We start from the raw sequence: 21,394 nt of genomic DNA, 5'->3' as shown, positions 1-21,394 counted from the left end.
ACTATGATAGATCAGGAAATGGGCCACACACATCTCCCAGAATCCCCTGCTCCATTTAGTACTGCTCTGATTCTTTTTGACATCTATTATACCAGGGCTGGAATAACGATTCCTTCAAGCTGCAAGTCCCTTTTTTATAACTACTCTTAAAGAAATGCACTATTTACTAAAGGAAAAAAAGTTCTTCTATGGCATAAGGGCAGATACGTTGCACCCAAACCCTCTACTAAATTTACTCCCCCCACCTTCTAAGGCACCTGGGTTGTGGAGAGGAACCTGTATTTATGGTGTTTGAAGAAGGTGGTGTTTGGAGAAAAGGGGTCATTGCATTGGTGCTCGAGGAACTGAAGTAGTTCTCTTATTTGTTTTGTAACTGTTCATCTAGCTGTTTGCTTGGAGTTTCAAGTCAAGCAGTTGAATGATCAGCAACTGTCAGATTTCAGATGACCTCTGACCATGAAAACTGACTTGTGGATGTACATATTTTTATAGGTCAGCATGTAAAGTCACTTTGTGCTGCCTGCTTACTTTTGCCAGTTAATAAATATCAAAATGCTATAGGCAACATATTAATTTTAACTCTTGCTCTCTCAAACAAAATCTTTGTGATATTTGGAATAAGATAATAAAAGTCAACCTACCACCATATAATCATCTCGTTTTACAGTGCCTCAAAGCTTTTCACTGCAGGGTATACAGCAATTTTATCACTCCAATAAGACAGGCTGGTGTGTTCAATACCCCTGATACCAATAAAAGACTTTATCTGTAGCTAGTGTTATGCAGAAGTGGGTCATCTAGTGACAGCTTTTGCTATGTATGTACAAGATACCATTGGCTTACAGCACAGATAGAAAGTGCCCGTGCTATGGCTGTACCAGTCTTTTACTCCAGAGTGCTTTCACAGCAAATTGCCTCCAATTAAAGAGAAATTGCAGTCTGCTCACATAATCTGTAATAAAAACATCTTTGTCATCCTGAAGCTTCCCTCCAACCACTTTAAATATTTTATATATACTGTGATTCTGTACTCGCCAAATATGCTGCAGAAATCTCCCTCCACCAAGTATGGCTGCAGCCATTTTAACTGTGGGCAGCTGAAGCTGCTGCCTGTTCATTCCCTGGATTTACACAGTGGCACACCTCCAGCTCTGCAGCTTTCATTGACACTCTTATGACTCATCCCCCCTTCCTTCCTGGAAAACTCTCACAAGAGAGCTGTGCATGATGTCATAAGCCTAGGCTAATGACCAGATAAGAAACAGGAAGTGGGCTGTATAAGGTATTTACTGGCAAGAAAAAAAAATTACAATCCTAAGTTAAAACAACAAAGGGCAGATTTAATAGATGGAAAGTTGAAAAAAATGACTGAAGGTCCACTTTAATGCTTGTTTATCTCCAGCAAAGAATTCCAAAATGGCTGACCAGTGCGGAACATTTTTATTTGTCGGAATTTACTCCATCAAAATGCTGAGACAGGTATTGAAGTTCTTTTATGTCTGTATGTAAGTACAGGTACTGTGAGTATGGTGAATAAGTAACCTCCCAGCTCAAGAAACTGCAACAACTGCTACAAGCTCAAGCAGAAAAATCCACTGAGCAACTGCAGGAAATGTGTGTGCCACCTTACAAAGGGTTTGACTTACCCAACTGCCAAAAAAGAATTTGCTTCTGTAGGCAAAAACAACCAGTCAAGCCCGGAGGAAAATCCAGAAGGAATAGATGGAAGGACAGCATGACTGGGTTAAAAGGGAAGTAAAGGAAAGGGGTGGAGAGTTTGGAAAGTGTGAAGGATACAAGGAGAGGGGTACTGACTTCAATGGCAAAGTGGACGAGATGGGAGGGGTCTGTGGGGGTTGTAGGTCCCAAGATGTTTCAGTAGGAAAAAGGCAGGCATCAGGGAATCTTCCACCCTCCCTCCCCTGTATAGATTGGTGGTTTCTGTCCTGTCATGGGTAAGTTGCTGGGGATTGGGGATCTGCCATGGCAGCTGGCAGGGTTCATGAGCTTAGAAGTAGGGCATTAGTGAAAGCCAATAGGTTGAGGACCCATCTTGGGTACGGCTTCCCCTAGCCTTTATGGCAACAAATGGTGTACCTGACCCTGTCTCCAAGTTGGGGGTGTGTGGCTGGAGGCCTACTTTATAGGTCATAGGTATTACTTGGTTGCCTACGAGGTGCCTTGAGACTCCAGTATACACTCAGTCTTTTGCTGGTTATTTGTTATGTATATTTGTCATTTATATGGCTATTTAATTTGTTATTTATATTGATAACTTTGGTAAATAAAGTGCCTGCTGGGGCCATTAAATTCCAGTTGGTATGAGAATCTTATTTTGGTGGTAGGGTGGGTAATGGTTTGCCCAGGCAGTTTGGGCAAAGGCCTGAACTTCATCTTTTATATCCTAATCAAGAGTACAGTTTTTCCACTATCTAAAGTAGTATTGTAGAATGTGTTTTCTTTAGGCAAAAAGAGCCCACATTTCTTCTTTCTGCCATCAAGAGTCATGTGAAGTCTTCCCAGACTTAAAACGCGCATGAGGACTAATAATATCATTATGCTATGCTCATAAGAATGACCTTAGTATACCAGTAAGATTAAAAAAGACTACCGTATATACGGTATAACATATGTATATATTTCCATTTTGTTTTTTTATAGACTAATTACCTACATACACTTTTTTCTTTTTATATATCTCTGTAAATTCTACATTTTCAACAATATTCTGTTCGAACATATTCTAGCATGAAAAAAATCTTGCATATGCTTTCAATTGTAAATGCAGATAACATACAGAATAAATGCTTTAAAGACTTACCTCGTCCACATTTTCAAAGGCATTGATGATGTCGTAGGGTAAACAAGACAGTAGGTCTATTACAAACCATGTCTTCAAATAGTTCATTCTTATTAGTTTGGGGTCTGAAATGACCTCTCCCCCTGGACCAACAAAAGTTGTATGGAAGTTCAAAACAATGTCCACAAGGAAAATAACATCCACCACGCTGTCCAACACCAGCCAGGCAATGTTGTTCTGTTTCGTCTTGAAGGAGACGTTGTAGGGTACCATGATTGCTGTGTAAAAAGTTAAGATGAGGATTACCCAGTCCCAGGTGGTCTTGAATGCACAGTAATGTAATATAATGTGTGGTGGGGTTTTTGGTGCTTCTTGCTTGTACTGAGGGAGGATATCGGAGCCCAGCTGCAAAACCTTAAAAATAAATAAAAAGAACAATAACTATAACGAGTCAGTTCACCCACATTTAGATTCTGGTAGCTATCAACAAGTTGTAACACTATCACTATACTTTCCCATGGCTTATATACAGCAGCATCTTTGGCACTGGTTTATGAGAGTGTACCATTTGTCTAAGTATATGCAAACCAATCACTACAATCTCAAAGAAGTTTAACATGGCATAATATTTTCAAACGTAATTTGTCTACAGCTTTTAAATTGAGGTTTCGTCAAAACAATACCCAATGATTCTGACATGAAGATTCATCTACTTTCTATTATAGGGTGATAATGCTCATTCCCTGTCTTTGAGTTGTCACCCTGTACTGCACTGTCACCCTGTCACGTGGACTTCCAGTGGACCATTTTAGCACACCTTGCACAGGCGTGGTACAATGTTGTCATTAAGAACTTGTTTTAAAGCCCCTTAACTGCTTGTCAAGAATATGTAAATACTTAAAGTGGAACTAAACCCTCCTATCCTTTTCAGCCAAGGAAGCTGTCACCTCAGCTTCAGTTTGATCTGCCATGGTGCTGCACATGTGATCAGTTATGAGTCCAGCCATTTGGTGGTTTGGCAGTTTGGTTGAGTGCACAAGCATATGTGACAGTAAGCATTTCCAGCATCCTGAGAATGTAAATTTTTTTTAAAACCATTAAATAAATGGGTTTAGTTCAGCTTTAGGTGAACCTGGACCCAGACTATGCACATTCAATCACTATGAATTTCTTAAAAATCTGTAAAAGCACATTAAAACAAGCCATTGTTCACCTCTGTAGCCAAATACATTGTGTAGAAATTAATTTTCAAAGTTCATAAAAGTGGCACCTTTTTTTATATGAAAAGCCCTCTAATGTAAACAAAACGCCGGATGTTTTCAAGCTGTTAGAAATTGACTGAACCTCAACTTTAGAATCTTTGATTTGATCTGGAGGATTTTTGAAAATGAATTACTTCACAGTACATGCAGCTGGAGAGGGGTCAGGGATCTTCCACTGCTTGTTAAGGATGATTACCTATTTAATGTCCATACTCTGGGCACTTAAACTTAAACTGAAGTTTAAATGGCTATATTCTAATTCTGGGCACAGGTGAAGTTTAAGTGTTCTATGTCCCGCATGCAGCCACCAATTAGGTCCAAATATAAACTGGAAAAATAGTTCAGGAATATAAATTTACATCTGACTTGATGTTGAATTACAGTAGGGATGAGCAAACATGGCGAAGTTTGGTTCACTGGACAATCAAAGAACCTCATTAAAAGTCTTTTGGAGCAGTCATCAGGAGATTTGTCAGTTTGCGGCTGGACAACTGCTGCTTATAAAACAAACCAGATAGGGATCCTAGTTGACATCATTGAACAAATATGGTCCATAACGGTTCAATTAAATTACTCAGGATCCCTGGCCAATGTGTTCAAATATAGCAGCTGGCAGTGCAGTGTATGAATAACGTCAGATGTAGAGTCAACATTGATGGGTGGCGGGTTGGGTTTTAACATTTAAATTTTTTGAATGAGTAACGAGGGGTACAATGAACACAGTTCTCATTCCTCTGGGAAAGGGATGATGACTGCCCCCCCCCCCCCAATTATTAAGAGGGCTTCCAGATTCTGATAATTCACCCAGAACCCTCCACCCCACCCCACTTCAAATAAACCCCCACATCCCTTTTGGGGCACTAGATATGGGAAATGAGGACCTAGTCCCCTTAACATGGCTCAACATGGGAGTATTTTTCACCTCCCTACTTTGCAGGGATAATCAGGGTTTGCGGGGGACAACTTTTCAAAATCTGGAAGCTCCCTTATAATATCATATACAGGGAAGTATTCGATCCCCTGCTGATTGTAACGTTTGCCCACTGACAAAGAAATCATCAGTCTATAATATTAATGGTAGGTTTATTTTAACAGTGAGAGACAGAATAACAACAAAAAAATCCAGAAAAAAAGCATTTCAAATAAGTTAAAATTGATTTGCATTTTAACGAGTGACAAAAGTATTTTATCCTGTCAGTCAGCAAGATTTCTGGCTACCAGGTTTCTTCTATACAGGTAACAAGCTGAGATTTGGAGCACTCCCTTAAAAGGTAGTGGCCATAATCTCAGCTTGTTACCTGTATAAAAGACACCTGTCCACAGAAGCAATCAGAATTCAATCTCTCAACAATGGCCAAAACCAAAGAGCTGTCCAAGGATGTGAGGGACAAGATTGTAGACCTACACAAGACTGGACAGGGCTACAAGATCACCAGCAGCTTGGTGAGAGGGTGACAACAGTTGGTGCAATTATTCACAAATGGAAGAAAGACAAAATAACTGTCAATCTCCTTTGGTCTGGGGCTCCATGCAAGCTCTCACCTTGTGGAGTTTTAATGACCATGAACGATAAGGAATCAGACCAGAACTACACTGGAGAACCTTGTCAACGATCTCAAGGCAGCTGGGATTATAGTTACCAAGTAAACAATTGGTAACGCATTCTGCAATGAAGGACCTAAATCCTGCAGTGCCCACAAGGTCCCCCTCTTCAAGAAAGCACATGTACAGGTCCATCTAAAGTTTGCTAATGAACATCTGAATGATTCAGAGGAGAACTGGGTGAAAGTGTTATGGTCAGATGAGACCAAAATCAAGCTTTTTGGCATCAACTCAACTTGCCCTGTTTGGAGAAGGAGGAATGTTGCCTATGAACCCAAGAACGCTATCCCCGTCAAACACGGCGGTGAAAACATTATGCTTTGGGGGTGTTTTTTTTGCTATGGGGACAGGACAACTTCACTGCATCAAAGGGACGATGGACAGAGCCATGTACTGTTGAATCTTGGGTGAGAACCTCATTCCCACAGCCAGGGCATTGAAAATGGGTTGGGGATGGGTATTCCAGCATGACAATGACCAAAAACACGCGGTCAAAGTTACAAAGGAGTGGCTCAAGAAGAAGCGCATTAAGGTCCTGGAGTGGTCTAGCCTTTTTCTGTCATTTTTTTCATACAAATAGAGCTTTTATTTTGGTGGTATTTGATCACCTCTGTGTTTTTTATTTTTTGCGCTATAAATGAAAAAAAGACTTTTAGAAATTTTGAAAAAAAAAAACTAATTTTCTTTGTTTCTGTGATAAAATTTTGCAAATTATCATTTTTTTTTCTCATGAATTATGGCCACAATTTATACTGCTACATATCTTTGGTACAAATAACCCAAATTAGTGGATATTATTTGGTCTTTGTGAAAGTTAGAGAGTCTACAAGTTGTGGTGCAAATCATAAAAAATTGATCGGACCTGATGTACTGGTGGCCTATCTCATTTCTTGCGACCCGAACAAGCCAGGAAATTACAAATCGCCCCCCCCCCCAAATGACCCTTGGAAAGTAAAGATTCCAAGGTATTTAGTAAGAGGCATGGTGAGGTTTTTGGTGTTGTAATTTTTTCCCACAATTCTTTGCAAAATTAAGATTTTTTATTTTTTTATTCCCACAAAATTGTCATTTTAATAGGTTATTTCTCCCACTTGGCATGTGTATACCACAAATAACGCCCCAAAATACATTCTGCTACTCCTTCTGAGTATTACAATACCATGTGTGTGTGACTTTTTCACAGCCTGGCCAGTTAGAGAGGCCCAACATGCAGGGAGCACCATCACATGTTCTAGGAGCATAAATTACACATCTAACTTGCTGACTACCTATTACACTTTTGAAGGCCCTGGAGCACCTGGACAATGACACGTGGCACGGATTGCAGGTGGAACTGATACGTGGCACTGATGGCACACGACACTGATGACAGATGTCACTAATACGTAGCACTAATACGTGGCACTGACCGATGGCACTAATACGTGGCACTGATGACACCTGACACTGATGACAGATGGCACTGATATGTGACACTGACAGGTGGCACTGGGACAGGTGACACGTGGCACTGGGGACAGGTGACATGTGGCACTGGGGACAGGTGGCACGTGGCACAAGGGACAGGTGGCACTGGGGACAGATGGCACTGATGGGTGGCAATGGGGACAGGTGGCACTGGGGACAGGTGGGCATGTGTGTGTGTTTCACTGTGTGTGTGTGTGTGTGTTTTACTGTGTGTTTGTGTGTTCTTACTTTTCAGCGCCGCTGCCGCTGCAGCCGCTCATCTCTCCCTCCTCACACGCTGTCTCTGTGTAAGGAGGGAGAGCCGGCGATGAGAGATGATCTCATATGTTTACATATGAGATCACCTCACATTGGACACGCCGATCGAGTGCTAAATGGCCGCTGTGATTGGCCATTTAGCACGATCTGTGATTGGTTGTGTCCAAGGGACACGGCCAACACAGAACTTCCCTGATGTGCGCCCGCGGCGGCGTGCAGAGGGGAAGTAAACCGGAGAACGTCCAGGGACGCCCTCCCGGCAGTTAGCGTCTGCGCTGTAGCCATCTTTTGGCTATAGCGCGGGCGCGAAGTGGTTAAGATCAGAAACAGAAAAGTTCCCTCTCCTATCTTGTAGAACCTCACATTACAAGGGAAAAAACAAAACAAAAAAACAGACAAGCCTGGTTCCAGATTTCATGAGATTACAACTGATCCAGTTTTCTGGATGGCTCTTGCCAAGGCAGTGCATCTCCTGATAGTAGGGATTGTTGAGGGGAAAACATACATCTTTCAGATGTTTGATGTTTCTGTCCTTTGATGCAATTCTAAAATAAGACCAAAGACTGAAAAATAAATAAATGCCCGAGATGCTACTCAAAATGAAGCATTAGCAACCAGAGGCCTAGAGCAGCTTCCCACAGAAACAGGCAAGGATAAAGTTAGCTTTGCTAAAATTATTTATATACCGTATATAGATTTTTTAATTTTTTTTTATTTTAAGCATAAGAGAGCTTTATTTTAAAATATACAGTACATATAGAGAAGGGAACTAATCGATTATGTTATATAAATCTTAGTCTTTTCATTTAAGGGAGTAACAAATGCTTACCCCTACACACACACGTACTCATCTTTCCCTTGTCTCACCTGCTGAGCTTTCAAAAGAACCTACAGTTTTTACTATTCTCTTTAATTAGGTAGTCTTGCTACTAAAATTTTTTTTTTTAATTTACTACTGCAGAAAAAAACAAAACATGCAGATTTCATGTTTTCACTTTATAAATGCTCTGTGGTATAGAGATCCATTGATCCTGCCAGAAATCTATTGAGCTCCAGTTTGAGCTGACAACACTGCCTCTCATGCACTGAAATAGTAAGCACTGTTGCCTAGTTCCCTGTTCTGGACCATTGAACACCTACCCTTATGTTATGGAGGTTAGGAGAGGAGGAGGTATTCTGTAGTCCAGTACTGAACTGGGCAGGACTTTATGCTGGTTCTAAAAGGCTGAACATTGTTTACCTGCATGTAAAAACCTTTTAGTGTGCAGCTCCCCTCTCACCCCCCCCCCCCAATACTAACCTGAGCATGATCCCGATCCAGTGACGTGCACAAGAGCAGATGATCTCGAAGGTCTCTTATTCCTCATTGACAGAGACATAGCAGCAGAAGCCATTGGCTCCTGCTGCTGTCAATCACAGCCAGTGAGGAGGGAGCGGGGGCAGGGCCAAGCCAGTTCTGTGAGTCACACATTTATTTACCCAAACAAGGCTTTACAAAAGCTTTGAACACTGACAGGCAGGGCCACGGATTAAGGGGGGGGGGCACCAGTCCTCTTGTAGGGGGCCTGAGCACACAGGGGGGCCTACACAGGGAGGGGGATTAGTGATGAATAACAATAGTGTCAGAGAACTCACCGTGTGAATGCTCGTCCCCGTGCAGCAGCAGCTTATTTTCGTTCCGTTAATGCTAATGGCCATGCGCGGTGTCCCTGACAGAGGCGAACGAGTTCCGGAACGCGCACGCAAACGCCAATACAAAAACGTGTGCACACTCACGCGCCAATCCGAACGTGTGTACGCACACACGCACGTTCACTTCCACCAATCCTGGCGTATGACACCATATATAAACAGGGTCCTTACCTGATACCAGTGCTGGATCGTCTTAAGCTTGTTCCCGGGATACCTGACCGCTGTTGAACCTGTTACCTTGTTCCCGGCTTGCTCGACTATTCTACTGGATCACCCCTGCTCACTACTTACCGCGACTTACTATACTGTCTCTCTGATCTGAACTGCCCAGTATATTTTTTTCATCTCATCTTCATTTTTTATTTATTAACTCAGTCTTATCTTTTAGATTTAGCAGGAATTATGTGATATTATTGTATTTTTAGCAAAAATAGCTTTAATATTTTCTTGGGGGGGGGGGGGGGGGGGGCTGTCAGGTAGTCTGTACAATTTCTATCATCAGCCCTGCTGATAGGGGATTTCAGTACAGCAGAGGCACTGTGTTGTCTACTGAAAGATAGTTAGGAATACATTGGCAGCATGATGGTTTAATGCACACTTGCCTTGCAGCACTAGGGTCCTCGGCTGGAATCCCAACCAAAACACTACCTGCATGAAGTGTGTATGTTCTCCCTGTGCTTGTATGAGTTGCCTCCGGGTACTCCTGTTACTCCCACACTCCAAAGATATGTGCTTGGTTAATTGGCTCCTATCTAAACGGGTCCTAGTATGTGTATATATGCATGTGAGAGAAGTACCATTGACAGTAATCTCCTTGGTGCAGGACTTATGTGAATATACATTATGTAAAGTGTTGTGTAAACTGTCAGTGCTATATAAATACCTGTAATAACTAAATAACATTTCTAGCATATCAACAAGCATTTCTTTTACTCTGTCCACACATACACTACAACAATTTTTTCCTACAGTGTCTTGCAAATGTATTCACCCCCTTGGCTTTTTACCTACATTACATTAGAGCCTTTGGTTCAATGTTTTTTTAATCTGAATTATATTTGATGGATCAGAACACAATAGTCTAAGTTGGTGAAGTAAAATTAGAAAAATATATACATAAAACTATTTTTCATAAATAAACTGATAATTGGCATGTGAGTATGTATTCACCACCTTTGTTATGAAGCCCATAAAAAGCTCTGGTGGAACCAATTACCTTCATAAGTCAAATAATTAGTGAAATGATGTCCACCTGTATGCAATCCAAGTGACACATGATCTGTCATTACATATACACACACCTCTTTGAAAGGCCTCAGAGGATGCAGTACCCAAGCAAGAGGGACCACTAACCAAACACTGCCATGAAGACCAAGGAACTCTCTAAACAAGTAAGGGACAATGTTGTTGAGTGGTACAAGTCAGGTTTAGGTTATAAAAAAATATTCAAATCTTTGATGATCCCTAGGAGCACCATCAAATCTATCATAACCAAATGGAAAGAACATGGCACAACAGAAAACCTGCCAAGAGACGGCCGCACAACAAAACTCATGGACCGGGCAAGGAGGGCATTAATCAGAGAAGCAGCACAGAGACCTAAGGTAACCCTGGAGGAGTTGCAGAGTTCCACAGCAGAGACTGGAGTATCTGTACATAGGACGACAATAAGCCGTACGCTCCAAGCTTCCAGCACGACAATGACCCCAAACACACTGCTAAAGCAACACTTGAGTGGTTTAAGGGGAAACATATAAATGTGTTGGAATGGTCTAGTCAAAGTTCAGACTTCAATCCAATAGAAAATCTGCGGTGAGACACAAAGATTACTGTTCACAAGTGTAAACCATCCAACTTGAAGGAGCTGGAGCAGTTTTGCAAGGAGGAATGGGCAAAAATCCCAGTGGTAAGATGTGGCAAGCTCATAGAGACTTATCCAAAGCGACTTGGACCTGTGATAGCCGCAAAAGGTGGCTCTACAAAGTATTGACTTTATCGGGGTGAATTGTTATGCACATTGACTTTTTCTGTTATTTTGTCCTATTTGTTGTTTGCTATACAATAAAAAAAAAAAAAAATCTTCAAAGTTATGGCCGTGTTCTGTAAATTAAATGATGGAAATCATCAAGCAATCCATGTTAATTACAGGTTGTGAGGCAACAAAACACGAAAAATACCAAGAGGGGTGAATACTTTTGCATGGCACTGTAAGTATCAATCCTGAGCCTGCTGGCTGCCACATGTAAAAAAATATTTACATGTAAAAACCACCTCACTAAAATAAAAAAATAATAAAAAAGAAAATGTATGCAAAAATATTGTATATTCCCCAAATAATCATGCTTGTCTAGAACCACTTAAATGTAACCACTTAGGTAAATCCCTGTACATTACGTAGTATAGGCTCTCCTCAGCATACATGCTTACAGTCATTACAACAAGCATTGTAGGACTTGCGGTGCCCATGGGAAGGCTGCAATGCAGTAAGAACATCAAACGGCTTTCTATTTTAAGGACTGTTTATCCAGCATACTAAAACCAACAAATATATGGATTTAGGCTGCTCAATTAAATTGTAAAACATACAGATGGTGCTGTTATCATGTCCACGTTTCACAAAGTTTGTAAAACAGACACCCACGCCTTCGAAAAAAAAAAAAAAAAAGCTTTTATCCTACATTTTGATTAGGTTCCAAAGGCTAACAACACTCTCTGAATTATTAATTAGGGCAATCTAACGATCTCATCACTACATGAATCATGCAGTATAGGACAGTCCAAGTCCTATTACAAACCATGTGCACGTTAGCCTTGCAGTGCAACCTAACCCCGAGGGGGATTAATTACTGATGTGCAAAGAAAAGAATGTCATATCTATCTAGAAGGCGTGTAGAGTTTTTAGAAAGTGCTCTATAATCTGATGCACTCTTTACACGAGTGATAAACTGTTACAAGAGAAGTGTTACCGTTAAAGGACCAGTAAACTGATAACACCATTGAAGTCCATGGAGCAGATATTATAAGGTGCTTTAAAGACCAGCCCCAGCCAAACCAGGATTCTCTGTTTTAGGTAGAGTAGTGAAGAGTTTATTGGTCCATCTGTTGCCAACTATGTCCTTATATCCCCCAACTCACAGCTGTAACAAATGCAGATGATACTGTGACCCTTGATAAATGCTTAAAAAATAGCAAATAAAGAAAAAATGATATAGCATATACAAATGCAATAAAGTCATATTGTAGTTACATAGTAGGAGAGGTCGAAAAAAGACGCATGTCCATCAAGTCATTGTTATTATTATTTCAGTTACTTATATAGCGCTATCAATTTACGTAGCGCTTTACATATACATTGTACATTCACATCAGTCCCTACCCTCAAGGAGCTTACAATCTAAGGTCCCTAACTCACACTCATACATACCAGGGACAATTTAGACAGGATCCAATTAACCTACCAGCATGTCTTTGGAGTGTGGGAGGAAACCGGAGCACCCGAGGGAAACCCACACAGGCACAGGGAGAACATGCAAACTCCAGGCAGGTAGTGTCGTGGTTGGGATTAGAACCAGAGACCCTTCTTACTGCTAGGTGTGAGTGCTACCCGCTACACCACTGTGCCACTGTGTCGCCCACCTATGTGTCGAACCTATGTGTGTGATTATATGTCAGTATTACATTGTATATCCCTGTATGTTGTGGTGGTTCAGGTGCTTATCTAATAGTTTCTTGAAACTATCGGTGGCTCCCCGATGAGACCACAGCCTGTGGAAGAGAATTCCACATCCTTGCCGTTCTTACAGTAAAGAACCCTCTACGTAGTTTAAGGTTAAACCTCTTTTCTTCTAGTTTGAATGAGTGGCCACGAATCTTATTAAACTCCCTTCCACAAAAAAGTTTTATCCCTATTGTAGGGTCACCACCAGTATGGTATTTGTATATTGAAATCCTATCCCCTCTCAAGCGTCTCTTCTTCAGAGAGAATAAGTTCAGTGCTCACAACCTTTCCTCATAACTAATATCCTCCAGACCCTTTATTAGCTTTGTTGCCCTTCTTTGTACTCGCTCCATTTCCAGGACATCCTTCCTGAGGACTGGTGCCCAGAACTGGACAGCATACTCTAGGTGCGGCCAGACCAGAGTCTTGTAGAGCGGGAGAATTATCGTTTTATCTCTGGAATTAATCCCCTTTTTAGGCTGGATTCATACCTATGCAGTTTTAGTGCTTTTTGCATTTTGCAGATTTGCACTACAGTCCATTTAACATTGATTCCTATGTAACACGATCTGTAGTGCAAATCTGCAAAATGCACAAAAAATGCATAGGTGTGAAGCCAGCCTTAATGCATGCCTTTTTAGCAGCATTGCATGCCATTGCTGAGCCTATCATCTACTAGAACCCCCAGGTCCTTTTCCATCCTTGACCCCCCCCCCTCCCAGGTTCTCCCCCCAGTGTATGGATTGCATTCATATTTTTGTCACCCAAATGCATTATTTTACATTTTTCTACATTGCCTTAATTGAATGTTATTACAAATTACCTTTCCTTTTCAATCTACAGCTCTGTAATTTTCTAAAAATGCAATGCAATATGGCTACCTGGAGTGGTTCTGTACGCAGAATGTGTACAGAACGCCCCCAAAACATTATATCCCGCTTGTGTGATTGACTCATCAATTTTTCCAGAAGTCTACACTAAGATACAAGAAACAAGATGTAAGGCATCCCCTGCAACAAAAATGTAATTTTTGGTGAAATGCTCCCAACAGGAAATCACGTCTAAAAGGATGCAGACCCAGCAGCTTTCCTCATTAGTGCCCTGCAGGTGAAGCAGCTGATTATTATGAAACCACTTCCATTAGACCCACTTTCCCACACAGACAAACATACAGGGATTTCTTCAGAATAACAAAAGGTAGGAATCTGCAACAAAGGTTGCTGAAATCCTTGCAATGTACATAGAGCACCCAAAGGGGAATGTTTTTTTTCTCAACAAAAGTGGAGTTACACTTTAAGGGTCCCCACTCAGGATGTCAAGGTCTGCTGAGTTGGATGCCACTGACCAGTGAGGGTGCAGGCTGAGCGAAGGTCCGTCCAGACCCAAAGCATGCTGCAAAAATAGGAAGAGGTAGCCCGGCTGCCGCACAACTCACCTGGCCCGAGTAGTAAGCAAGTAAAAGCAGCCTCAGCTTGATTCATCCAGTCCAGGTCTCCAACATTTTTCACCCTACCCACCGAGGCTTGATCATGAATCGAGCTGAGGCTTCTTTTACTTGCTTATCACTCAGGCTGGGTGAGGCATGCAGCAGCCGGGCTACCTTTCTATTTTTGCAAAATGCAGCATTTCTTGCACCCTCTTTTGGATACTTTATAAAAATATATGGTCTTACTCATTAAAGAGTTCCTAAAGTGCTCGTGTCACAACAGAATTATGAAAGATGTCCTTTTTGCATATTCCGAAAATGATAGCTGCCTGAGTGTGCCTGGTTTCCATACGGAGTCACAGACACAGAACAAGTATGCACAAAAATGTCAGGATACCTTTTTTTATACTTGTTTCAGTTCAGTAACTCATTTGTGAGTTTTATACACACATACTATATGGCCAAGAGTTTGTGAACACCTCTCTAAATTTTTTGAGTTCAGGGGTATCCAGCGAAGGACAAATACATTTTAGACAATTCAGCTTTTCCAACCTCATGGAAACACTTTCGTTGTTCCAGCAGGACTATCCCCTGTGCACAAAGCTAGCTTCATAAAATACATAGTTGGACATGTTTTGTGTGTAGGAACTGGACCTCAACCCTACTGAACATCATAGAGGTGAGCTGGAACACTAATTGCGAGCCAGGTCTTCCTGTCCAATATCAGAGCCTCCAAACTCCAAAATCCTATGGAAAGTCTTCCCACAAGAGTGGAGACAATTATAGATGCAATGGGGAAGAGACCAACTAATTAATGCCGTTGGTCCAAAGAGCGTAGATAGGTGTTATGGTCAAATGTTGCCGAATGTTTGGCCATATGGTGTATTTCAGAACTCAACTTGAAGCTCTATTTTTGATCAGGAGGATGGGTAGGTCACAGACACATAGCATGAAAATGCAGCAGACACTTATGTGTGTTAGCTTCTCTACCAAAGCACTTAAGCTGCTTGTATTTTGTAACTTCAGCTACTCCTTGTTTGTTCCTGCCTTATTTACTCAGTTTGCAGGTTCTGCTTACTGGCTCTTTAACTTAGTAAAATCAGCAAAAAAAGAAGATAGATGGATAGATAGCCACCATCATACCATGTAAACTAGAGCATTTCCACTTCACAAAGCGGCTAATTTTAGAAACGCAATCATAAATTATTGTTATTTTAATTAGGTACAGGAATGCAATAAAGAACCTTTATGCTCATGTTGGGAAATGTTTGAAGCTACTCTGATTAGTAACAGCTCAGAAAAAAGTGAAGAAAAGAAACAAATTAGAATATATTAATTGTTCTGCTATTTTAATAAGGTTGATGCATTAAAAAAAAAAAAAAAACATTATTTAACTGGGCCTTTATCTGCTAGAAATATGAAAATTATAATGGCTGTTAAATGCACCTTGACTGTAAAGTAGAACTAAAGGCAAAACATGTTATTTATTTTTTTTGGACAGAATGGAAAAGAAATTAAAACACCTGGCTGACAGGTGTCCTCTGTGCCTCCGTTAGGGGAATTCACCCTTCCCTATTTGTTCAGTTTACCATTATCAAGGAGAAAGTAAACGAAAGTTCCAAATTTGGGATCGTTCCCAGAAAAGTGATAGAAGGGATATCTATGTAAATGTATTTATCCTTTCTGCAAATTACTTATTTACAAAATGCTATAACAGAAATTAAGAAAACGTATTTTTTCAAAATTTTCGGTCTTTTTTTCATCTGTTTATCAAAAAATAAAAAACCCAGTAATTATTGGGGATGAGCCTGATGTTTGAGGTGAACATAAGTTCGACTCGAACATCGGGTGTTCGCCAAATAGCGAACAATTTGGGGTGTTCGCGGCAAATTCAAAAGCCGCAGAACACCCTTTAAAAGTCTATGGGAGAAATCAAAGTGCTTATTTTAAAGGCTTATATGCATGGCATTGTGATAAAAAGTGCTTAGGGACCTGGGTCTTGCCCCAGGGGACAGGTATCAATGCAAAAAAAAAAGTTTTAAAAAAGGCTGTTTTTTTGGGAGCAGTGATTTTATTAATGCTTAATGTGAAACAATAAAAGTGAAAAATATTCCTGGTCTGGGTCTGGTATAAATATTAAGGGGAACCCCGATCCAAAATTAAAAAAATAAATTACGTGGGGGCCCCCCACATTTCATACCAGGCCCTTCAGGTCTGGTGTGGATATTAAGGGGAACCCCACGCCAATTTTTTTTTTTTAAATAGCGTGGGGGTCCCTCCAAAAATCCATACCAGACCCTTATCCGAGCAACCAACCTGGCAGGCCGCAGGAAAAGAGGGGGTGACGAGAGAGCGCTCCCCCTGAACTGTACCGGGCCACATGCCCTCATCATGGGGAGGGTGCTTTGGGGTAGCCCTCAAAGCACCTTGTCCCCATGTTGATGGGGTCAAGGGCCTCATCCCCACAACCCTTGCCTGGTGGTTGTGGGGGTCTATGGGCGAAGGGCTTATCCGAATCTGAATGCCCCCCTTTAACAAGGGGACCCCCAGATCCCGGCCTCCCCGTGTGAAATGGGGTACAAATGTACACCTACCATTTCACAAAAAAAGTGTGAAAATGGTACAAATGACAGCTTGGGACAAGTCATTTATAAAAAAAGAAAACTGTCCCACAAAGTCTTCTTCTCTCGCTCGCCATAGGGATGTCCCCGTGCATCAGAGGGGGGCAGGGTCACCCACCTATGTCACTGTGTGGCTCTGCCCTCAGTTATAAAAGAGGCAGGTCAGTCATGTTTTTTATTGGTCTATCGGCGAAGCAACAGAAGAAGACCTCGTGGGACAGTTTTAATTTTTAATAAAAGGACATGTCCCAAATAGTGTTATGGCATTTGTACTATTTTCACACTCTTTTTGTGAAATGGTAGGGGTACATTTGTACCCCATTACCATTTCACACGGGTGGGATACTGGGATCTGGGGGTCCCTTTGTTAAAGGGGGCTTCCAGATTCCGATAAGCCCCCTGCCCGCAGACCCCCACAACCACCAGGCAAGGGTTGTGGGGATGAGGCCCTTGTCCCCATGAACATGGTGACAAGGTGCTTCGGGGGGCCACCCCAAAGCACCCTCCCCATGTTGAGGGCATGTGGCCTGGTATGGTTCGGGGGGTGCTCTCATCCCCCCTCTTTTCCTGCGGCCTGCCAGGTTGCATGCTTGGATAAGGGTCTGGTATGGATTTTTGGCGCCATTTTGTAAAAACATTTTGGCGCGGGGTTCCCCTTAATATCCATATCAGACATATTGCCGGGACCGACAATTCATTATAGCCGCGAGTACTTTTAAATGACTTGTTTTCCTTTAGAAATGTCATTTTGTGCAGGGACTGTTCTAATCACAGGAAAAAAAGTCCCACTTTACAGGCATACTATAGACACCCCCAACTCCCCCCCAAGTACAAAATGTAAAGGAATATTTCACTTATGTTTCACTTTAAGTATTATTAAAATCAGTGCTCCTGAAAAAACAGCCGTTTTTAAAACTTTTTTTACGTTGATACATGTCCCCTGGGGCAGGACCCGGGTCCCCAAACACTTTTTATGACAATAACTTACATATAAGCCTTGAAAATGAGCACTTTTGATTTTTCATGTTCGTGTCCCATAGACTTTAACAGTGTTCTTGTGTTCGAACAAATTTTTTGCCTGTTCGCATGTTCTGTTGTGAACTGAACCAGGGGGTGTTCAGCTCATCCCTAGTGATGATTAAATACCACCATAAAGAAGCTCTATCTGTCTCAAAAAAATTATGAAAATTTTGTTTGGGTACAGTGTTGCATGACCACGCAATTGTCATTCAAAGTGTGACAGAGCAGAAAGATGAAAGATATTTGTGCTGTTGGCTATTCTCACCTAAAAAGGAAATTCTAATTTATCAGTTGTCCCCAGAACAGGAGTACTGTACAGGGGGAATGGTTGGAAACCCATCTAAGAGGGGAATTTCTCTCATTTTGTATATATTTACTCCACAACAGGAAGTGAAGAGGAATCTCCCTGAGGATATACAGGAAACATAGTTTTACCTTTTTCCCTACCCTACCCAAAACAGAAAAAAATATTGGGGTACGCATATAATAATATGCTAAATACTTTCAGTACAGGTATATCTCTCACAGAGTTACCAGAATGCAAGTATACAGTGACTTGCGAAAGTATTCGGCCCCCTTGAACTTTTCAACCTTTTGCCACATTTCAGGCTTCAAACAAAGATATAGAATTTTAATTTTTTGTGAAGAATCACCAACAAGTGGGACACAATTGTGAAGTGGAACGAAATCTATTGGATATTTTAAACTTTTTTAGCAAATAAAAAAATTAAAAGTGGTGCGTACAAAATTATTCGGCCCCTTTACTTTCAGTGCAGCAAACTCACTCCAGAAGTTCAGCGAGGATCTCTGAATGATCCAATGTTGTCCTAAATGACTGATGGTAATAAATAGAATCCACCTGTGTGTAATCAAGTCTCTGTATAAACGCACCTGCTCTGTGATAATCTCAGGGTTCTGTTGAAAGCGCAGAGAGCATCATGAAGACCAAGGAACACACCAGGCAGGTCCGTAATACTGTTGTGGAGAAGTTTAAAGCCAGATTTGGATACAAAAAGATTTCCCAAGTTTTAAACATTGACTTAAACAGTCCCACTTGTTGGTGATTCTTCACAAAAAATACAATTTTTATATCTTTATGTTTGAAGCCTGAAATGTGGCAAAAGGTTGAAAAGTTCAAGGGGGCCGAATACTTTCGCAAGGCACTGTATTTAAAGTCATTCACCTTACGCCCTGAGTATAATAGGAAGAGAAAATCTCCTCCTAGATAATGGTCACCAAACAGATGTCCCTTTTTGTAGACTTCTTCCATGTTTTCAGGTATCTCCCATCGCATTCTATCCTAGTGACAAAGGTCGCCAGGAAAAAAAAGATGTGAATCTGCCCAGCAAGACAAAGGCAGCAATAAAAACCTTAAAGGGTTTCCAATCCCTCCCAAAAAAGGGGGGGGGGGGTCTTTGTCTTTATATACGCTTTAAAATAAAGCTGCTATGCAAGCTGGTGGGTAGGAGGCATGGGGGGTGGGTAGGAGGCATGGGGGGAGGGAGGGGGGGCATGTCAGCAGAGTAAGGTCAAGACTGCTGTAAAAAAAAAAAAAAAAAAAAAATCAGGATAAGCCACCAACCAAACCATATAGTTTGATTAAAGTTTTACTGCCAGGGTTCTTCTTAGGGAAGTCTCCTATTTTATTGAAGGCAATTCCGGCGACGGACCTTGCGAGGGTCGAACCATTGGAGCACAGGTGACTATTTGTGCCTTTAGTTCCAATATATCACATTTAAATCACAGTTTCTCTACAAGAAAGCCTTACTGAAAATGATATTCAAGAGAATAACAGATGAAAGTCACATATCGTGACAGACAATACATCTCCTATGTAAACTTTTAAAACTTAATCGCAGAAGAGAAAATGCTTTTTTTTTTAAACTACTTTTAAAAAAACAAATACCACGTGAATGCATCTTTATCTTTATCTTGTTTAGGAGGAAAAAAAAGTTCTGTTCACAGCGAGCTGCTGCATTCTACTGTAAGTGAAGAATACTGACCTACTTAAGTGTTTTATTTCTTCTAATTAATATATAATTGACTGGTGAACTTTGCAAAGTGTATCATTAAGTACCTGGCCTGTCAATGGCCTTCAAAGACTTCCAGTTAAGAAAATTGTGCAAAATCGTTTTAACAAATACAACCCAACGTCAGAAATAATTATTACTTAATCCCTAAAACTATGTCAATCCCAGCGAAAAAAAATAACATATTAACTTTGCATATTAAAATGCTCAGGTACTAAAGAAAACTTTTCCATACAAAAATCGTATCCATACAGCAATAATACTATGAAAAGGGCACTGTCCATGAGCCAGCATGTCCCTGCCAATCCATCGTGAGGGCCCAAATATGCTGATATGCAAATACTGTGTGCGAAGTGGAAAGCAGATGCCTGGCTCACCCACTCATGCACCCAGGAGCATGATAAGGGGCCCAATAGCCCAAAGCTAGGCATGGGAGTCTGGAAAGGACAAGCCAACCATCAACCTTCCCCATCTATGTCTGATATGCAAATCAGCAGCAACCCAAGTTTATGGTGTTCTACGGTACTCAAGACATGGGCAGGTATCTGAAAACAAACACAGTGCCTGCTTCTCAATACACCTGCTACCTTACTACCTGTGTATTTTAGTCTATGATTTAGTCTTCATTTTGTACTGGGATTTTCGCTTCCCTGATTTGCTGGCTAAGCTCCTCTAACTGCAAATTCACTGACCACTGGGGCAGTCTCATTGGATACAGGACTGACATTTGACGGGGCTTAGCATTAAAGGGCCAGTTCACACCGCACCGGAAACTGACCAGAAACTGACTGCATGCTGTGAACTAGAGCCATTGGAATACATGGAAAACACTGTGCATGCATTTTTAGTGCAAAACAAAAAAAAGCGCACGGAACTGTGCCTGGTGTGAACTGGCCCTGAGGTCAGAGAAAGTCAAGCACAAGGAACAAAGTGAAAATTAATCAAAGAGTGGCACAGAAGATGTTTTTCTGGATAATAAAGGTAAACATGGGAATGTTGTGGTGTCAGACGGAAAAAGTCAGATCGGATTATGTTGTCGGAAAATCCGGTCGTGTGTGGGCTCTATCAGACTTTTTCTGTCGTAATTTCCGGCAGAAAGAGTTTGAGAGCTGGATCTAAAATTTTCTGACAACAAAATCCGATCGGACTTTTTCCAATTGTGTGTAATGAATTCCGACACACAAAGTGCCACGCATGCTCAGAAAAAATTTGGACAAGAAAGCTATTGGCTACTGTCCTCTACGTAGACCCGTTGTATGTGTAAATGTCACCTCTTCCTGAACGATCAGATTTTCCGACAACTTTGTGCGACCGTGTGTATGCAAGACAAATTTCGGCCAAAATCCATCTGAAAAAAATCAGATGGTTTTTGTGGTCGGAATGTCCGACTGTCTGTATGGGGCATTAGGCAGCACTTTTACATTAAAACTTCAAAGTGAAGCACAGGTGTATCTGAATGGTTGCTTACAAGCATTCAAATCTAGCACAACAATTGTGA

The 21,394-nt window shown here is 41.3% G+C and overlaps 1 protein-coding gene across 2 annotated transcripts in view; it reads right to left on the bottom strand.

The window, feature by feature from the left end:
- Positions 1 to 21,394, bottom strand: part of KCNH5 (potassium voltage-gated channel subfamily H member 5) — a 518,579-nt gene that overhangs the window by 301,722 nt on the left and 195,463 nt on the right. For both annotated transcript variants that reach the window (XM_077464367.1, XM_077464368.1), the window contains one exon: positions 2,822 to 3,214. In XM_077464367.1, coding sequence (XP_077320493.1) covers positions 2,822 to 3,214 — 393 coding nt within the window. The remainder of the gene's footprint in view (positions 1 to 2,821; positions 3,215 to 21,394) is intronic.

This window comes from Lithobates pipiens, unplaced genomic scaffold, assembly GCF_037356315.1.
Source record: "Lithobates pipiens isolate NorthernLeopardFrog02 unplaced genomic scaffold, aLitPip1_a1.2 Scaffold_30, whole genome shotgun sequence".
Taxonomy (NCBI): Eukaryota; Metazoa; Chordata; class Amphibia; order Anura; family Ranidae; genus Lithobates; species Lithobates pipiens.
The sequence above is the reverse complement of the archived record's forward strand: the minus strand, read 5'-3'. Positions and strand labels throughout refer to the sequence as shown.